At 36.2% G+C, this 7,005-nt stretch overlaps 1 protein-coding gene across 1 annotated transcript; it reads right to left on the reverse strand.

Moving 5' to 3' along the window:
* Positions 1 to 447: 447 nt before the first annotated feature.
* On the reverse strand, positions 448 to 1,332 carry LOC113273800 (early light-induced protein, chloroplastic-like). The gene is made up of 2 exons (XM_026523407.1): positions 1,015 to 1,332; positions 448 to 908 (listed from the first exon to the last, which is right to left on the reverse strand). Exons 1-2 carry the CDS (start codon positions 1,231 to 1,233, stop codon positions 561 to 563), a joined length of 567 nt encoding a protein of 188 aa, XP_026379192.1. The 5' UTR covers positions 1,234 to 1,332; the 3' UTR covers positions 448 to 560.
* Between the last annotated feature and the right edge of the window lie 5,673 nt (positions 1,333 to 7,005).

Genomic DNA, 7,005 nt, shown 5'->3' on the forward strand with positions numbered 1-7,005 from the left:
CATTGATGACGAATACGCGGGTACTTTCAATCTTTTGGCTCAAAGCAGAAGTGGGCTTTATTCTAAGAGTATTGGGTGATATACCAGGCTAGAGGGTTTGGGCCCCGGCAAAGAACTCACAAAAATGGACAATTAATTTGGAAACAATCATTTTACATTCTAACGGTGGTGTGAATGGGCAACTACCACCAATGACAGAACTTGGGAATTGGCTGAGGGTGCTCCAGCCACCACCAAAATCTTAAACTTATCCTAGAAGAAAATTTGCAAGGTATTTATAATGGTGCCACTATTGCCAATAGCAGTTTTGTAACTTGACAAGAAAGCGAGCTCTGTATATATATGCTCAAAGAAAATTCTCCCAGACATGAATGAACTAACATCTCAGTATAGTTGTTTCTGGCAGAAGTTTGAAAGGTTGATTAAAATGAATAAGTGCAATTTTTCTTTTCAAATTTTTCTCTCTTTCATATATGTATTGATCAAAAACATTTACATTGCCTACCTTAGATTAAATTTGTAAAAACCAAGTAGGAATACAGGAATGAGTAAATTAAAAATTAAATAAGGGCTCCACCCTTAGCAACCTCAGTAAGGACCAATGCAACTAAACCCAACATTGCAACTCTGCCATTCCACATTTCAGCACTTGAAGACATCAAACCATCTGATTTTGATTCAACACTGACACCTTGAGACAATGGTATAAGAGAGGCCACTGATAGCACAACACTGGTTATCACAAACCATGGAAGTCCTCCATCAGCCAATTGTGCAGCGACATCAGTACCTCTAGCAACTTCGACTCCCATAGCAGCAACAAACCCAATCATGGCAAGTCTTCCGTTAATTCTCTCCGGTGCTGGACCGCTGAATGCTAATAAATCGCCAAACTTTGTGCTCATCTTCTGCGCATCATCAAATAAAAACATTTTCATCAGCTAAGCTATAACTGGTATTCATCAAATTACAGAGATTAATTATTAAAATACATATATGATTTGTGCGACAAACCTTTGGTGCAGCACGCGGTGGTGGGAAAGTCGGAGTTGCAATCGGAGTTTGTGCTGCTGCTGGTGGTGGAGTGGTTCCACTACTGGTTGTCATTGGTTGTTGTGGTTGTTTTTCCTCAGCCATGCAACGAACACTGAAACTAGCATTTCTTCGTGTTTGGATTCGGACACGGCTGACATGGTTAGCCAAGATCGCGTGATTAATTGAAGCAGTAGCCATTACTATGAAAACTAATTAAATGGAAGTGCTGAGGAGCAGAGAAAGAGATACAGTAGTGTGTATGATAGAAAGAAGCTGCTAGTTTGATGTTGGAAATTAAGTATGTTCTAACATGGTATAAATAGAGAGGAAAATTTGGACATGAATTGGTTGAAGTCCACATGATGAACTAGAACTTGTATAAACCGTTAATTTACTGACACATGAAGGTCTTTACGTTCACGGTCTAGAAGTGAATGACGTGGGAGAAATATGAACCAGTGCTAGTAAATATTGAAAGACAAAATTGTCATAATGCATCGAGAAAGTTCAAGTAAAATCATGGGATGAAGTACGTCGACGTAGAGGTGGAGCTTGGAAGAGTCACGAGGTATGGACAAATAATGGTGCTAGTGATTATTGCTGAACGAATGTGTTGATGTGCAAAGAACAACAAGGCCCAGAATCCACTTGATCATTTGTCATTACATGACACATAAAGCTTTATGGAATCCTAGGAGACTAGTGCTAGGTGAAACTTCAAACTTGCCTTATTATTAACAAAAATTCTTGACTAACCTTGCTGAAAAAACCGGCTCAAAACCGCCGCACATAAACCCATTCCCTACACGTTTTTCAAGGACGCGGGCCTACATGGACCCACAAATAAGAAATTTTTTTCCTGTGGAAGGCGATTTTTAACGTGTTTGGTATTCTCTGTTCATATAGAACCATTGTATTATTAATTTACTAGAGTTAAGATTCGTTTCGCCAATATCAATGAAGATATTGAAATGCGAACAGAGTCAACGACTCAACAGATTGACCTGAAAGTGTTTTTATACCTTTTACCTTGGTGCATATTCTGCTAACTTTTGGTAATAATGTTGTCCCAAAGGGTTTACACTGTTGTCCGATGTTTTTATCTCTAACACCTAACACAACAATTTACAATTTCTTATAAGAAAACGAAGGCAAGTTGGATATTGTTGTGAGATTTGCTTTTTTATTGTGTTCTGTTGTGCTGTAAAAATAAAGTAGTTAAACATTTGATAAACTATATTACGTAAAGTGTCGTGGAACTAATAAACTGTAAATTCTGTTTGGTAAACTATCATGTTGAAATGCTTATGATATGACTGATGACTAAAATAGACATGGTTTAAAGATTATTTATAAATAACAATAAAAGAGTATTTTTTATTCTTAATATTATTGAAATAAATATGAAAAATACAGTAATAGTTCTTATTCATATTTTAGTCATTCAATTTTTTAATTTTAGATTTTACCTTTTAAATATTACTAGTGTCTAACCCGTGTTACGTACCGGGGCCGGTGGGATCGGCCAATTTAGCGTGGAGGGGCTTCAACCCGCACCCGTAGACAAATGCATTAGTATTTAAAAAAAATAGTGATTAGTTTTATTTTTAAAGAGATAGGAAAGTTTATACCCATTAGGTATCTTATTATTCAATGGTTTAAATTTAGTATTAAAAATTCAGGAGGTGAGTACATAGAGTGTCGACATAATTGATGTATTTTAATTAATTTGTAGAATTGATGTATTTTAATTAGTTTGTAGAATTGTGTGTTATTTTTACTGTAGATTTACCTTATTTTTTACTAATCATTACGTTGCCCTTACAATCTTTTTGTGTTTGATTTAAAAATAAATAATTTCCAAGCAGTCTTTCTGATTTTCACGACACAGGCGACCCAAAAGGTAGTGAAAGCATTAGTACACACCGGGTTTTATAAAAAATTTCGATTGGTGTGTTCGCCCCGCACCCATGGCCCAGATTTGTTGAAACATCTCGTAGATAACAACACATTACGGTGCAAGATGATAATCCCACAGAATAACAACTACACAAATCACGAATCAAATAACTCTAACAATATAAAACCCCAAAAAAAATGCAAAAAGTAAACCTCAACTCTCTTTGTAAGATGGATGCAGACACATTAAGGCATCACCCACCAGGGGAAATAAAAACTATCCGAAGGAAAGAATACGCAAATTTTTTATTTCCCATAGCACCAATGAAACTGGTTACTGTAAGAACAATGTATTTTGAATAGTGGTGAAATTCCCACCAACTAACACCAAAATAGAAGTGGAACTTGCATTGCTTCAGAACAAATAAATAGTATAAAAACATGTACCGTAAATGATTCAAAAAATACGCCATTATCATGATCCTAAAGCAAACCTACTACTAAAACTATTTCAATTCATGAGATACCAAACACATTGTTAAAAAAAACATTGTCTTAGATGTACAATTTCGAGCTTTCCCTATATGTTGGGATGTATAAAAATACAGTTAATTGATAAGTACATGCGTTCTTTGTTGATGCGGATAGGATGATTTTAGAATATGTAAAACCATATTAAGGCACTCACTCACTATAGTATCAGCTAAATGTCAAAGTCACTCACTTCTAATATATCTCTTGGAATAGATCATTCCTTCGAAGATAAAATTATTAATAATGTGCAAGTTCAAATATGTTTTACCTCCCCATGCATAATATAAAGTCAAAACTCTTCACAAATTGATGTCCCTTGCATTCCACAATCTCACAACTCTTACCTTTATGACGCCGAAGCATACCCCTTCTGGAACATGAAGTTTCACAAATGGAAATTAAGACAATATTGTTGATTTATCAAAACACAGGAACATGTTGACAAAATAACATATTATATTTTATATTCAAAACATGCCACTAACATGTAATTTTAACTCCATCAAACCCATGGATAGCTTACTAACAGGATTCAACTATCGTAGCCAAGCCAGGCACAACCTGACAAACATATACTCTAATGCCTTATAATCATGTGGCAAAACCAACATCATACACTCCTAAACCTCCTACTCCCGTGACCAAGCCACCAACTTATACTCATGTATCTATCATCTCAATAGAGAAACCACTCCAGTGTCTCCCATGCCGCAGCATGCAGGACACTATTATACACTCACCTCCCACCACCGCTGCCAAGCCACTGTCGGTACTCATGTACCCCACTGCCGTTGCCAACCACTATTATATACTCATGGACCTCCTACTCCTATTATGCTAAGCCACTATCCTGTTAGACTTACTCAAGTATCCGTACATTGTACGGACTAATATCATGAAATCAATCCTGGCCTTAGGATTTAATTACAGTCATTATCTGTCATAACTGTGATAACAGTTATGCATTTACTGTTATGTCGGTAAACCTCCTGTAATTGTTTTGATATTCTGTTGAGTCAAGTCTATATAAGAGACTGGTCCTGTATCTTTAATCGATAACTTTCATAATCAATTGATCACCATTCTTACATGGTATCAGATATCAAAGGGGAACTTCAACTTCCTCTCGATCCAAAACCCTAAGTACAACAAGTCCACCATTAAACCTGCAATTCTCATCCCAACCATGGTGAGAACTACTCAAACAAACATCTCGTCTTTCGCTGTTAACAACAATACTACAATGTTTCCAACATTGTTTTCTTCACAAGTTCGTCTACAATCACAATATATACCTTCTTCGTCTCAACAACCGCCTTTTTCTTCTCCAACTCATTCATCTCTACCACCATCTTCATCTCAACCACCACCACCACCAATGTCAACACAACAATCTTCTCCTGTACCACCTTTACAACACACACCTATACAGATTCCCAACCGTGTTACACCACAACAATCACAACATCAACAACAACATCAACAATTTTCTAACGCTTACATTAAACAACCACAACAACCTCAATTTTAATCTTTTTTCTATAATCCTTTTCAATTCCATAGTCGATTCACAATTCCTTTTCAGAATATCTCTAATTTCGTTTCTGGTAAAATTGATGGATCAAATTATTTTGTTTGGAAAGACCATATCTCCTCTATTGTCATTTTTACCAATCTTTATGGCTTTGTTGATGGATTTGTTCCTCCTGAGACTCCTATGGTGATGTTTAACAACATTCAGATTCCAAATCCTCAATATCTTGAATGGCTACAGATTGACAAGTTTGTTGGATCTTGCATCAATGCTATTGTTGATAGATCATTCTCATCAGAACTTCTTGGTAAGAAAACGACGAGAGATAAATGGCTACATCTGGAAATGTTATTCAGTGATCACTTTCTTGCTAGGAAGTCTTTGTTGCGATCTCAACTGCACTCGATTAAGAAAGGTTCGTCATCAATTTATGAATTTCTTCATCAAATCAAGACGATTGGAGTTTCTCTTGCAGAAATTGGTGAACCAGTTCAAGATTCAGATCTTGGTATGTATACTCTCAATGGTATAGACAGAGAATTTACTCACTTTGTTGTTAGTGTTCAAAATAGAGAAACACCATTATCATTCTCTGAACTTCGCTCTCGCCTTATTAGTCATGAACAGTTTCTCAAGGAGCAAGATTCAGATGCTTTCTCTACTCTAGTTTCTGATCCAACAAACTCAGATTTCTTTGTAATGAAACAACATCCTTCTCCACAGGCTAACTTTCGAAAACCTCCTTCATACACTCCATCAACATCATCATATCCTTCATACACTCCATCAACATCATCATATCCTTCTCAGAACAAACCATCTCAACCAAATGCTTTTCATCCTCCTCCTGGTTTTCGAAAGACTGAGTTTAATCCTTCTCAAAAGCAGGTCATTGACTTTAGAGACATTCCTTGCCAAATATGTCACAAAGACGGTCATCAAGCGAATCGATGCAGGTTTCGATATTCACCTTCAAGGAATAGTTCTGCTCCTCCACAGAAATCCTTTCTTGGTCTTGACATGAATGCTGGTAGTACCTCTACTTCTCCTTGGTCTGCTCAGGAATTTGATTACAATATTCAATTTCCATCTGAAACTGCTTATGAATGTGGAGGATACTGGAGTCATACCAACTCAGGACCTATTTGGATACCAGATTCAGTAGCTTCTAGTCACATGACTAATGATCCATCGATTTTACAAAATTCTTCTACACATTCTGGTACAGAACAAGTGATGGTTGGTGATGGTAAGTTACTTCCTATTTTTTTAGTAGGTACTTCTACATTAACTACTTCGCTAAGAAATTTGACCTACACAAAGTTCTTTATGTGCCTCGTTCGCAACACAACTTAATGTCAGTTGCTCAATTTACTAAATATAATAACTGTGTCTTTATGTTCTATCCTTGGGGATATAAAATAAAGTCTTTGAAGAGCAATCTTATTCTTGCTAGAGGGAAGATGGAGAATGGACTCTACCCCATAATCTCTGGTCAGTCTAATGGAAATGCTGCTACTCAACAAACTCACTTCTCAACATCTCAACATCAAGCTTTTTCTACTCTAGTTGCTTCATCATATTTATGGCATTCAAGACTAGGTCATCCAGCTGAGAAGATTCTCAATAAGCTTACTACAGCTAATGATATCAAGTTATCTACAAAACAACTTCATCTGTTTGTGAGTTCTGCCAGTTAGCTAAGAATAAATGTTTACCATTTCATGGTACTGGTAATTATTCTAGTACTCCTTTTATGTTAGTTCATTGTGATGTTTGGGGACCTTCCCCTGTGAAATCTCATCTTGGATATAAGTACTATATTTTGTTTGTGGATGATTGTACAAAATTTTCATGGATTTATCCAATGAAACACAAATCAGATAGTGTTCATTGCTTCAAGCTGTTTAAATCTCTTGTAGAAAATCTGTTTGATGTCAAGATTAAACATTTTCAATGTGATGGTGCTCTTGAACTCATTAAAGGACCATGTAAGGAATTAC

This window comes from Papaver somniferum, chromosome 4 (assembly GCF_003573695.1).
Source record: "Papaver somniferum cultivar HN1 chromosome 4, ASM357369v1, whole genome shotgun sequence".
Taxonomy (NCBI): Eukaryota; Viridiplantae; Streptophyta; class Magnoliopsida; order Ranunculales; family Papaveraceae; genus Papaver; species Papaver somniferum.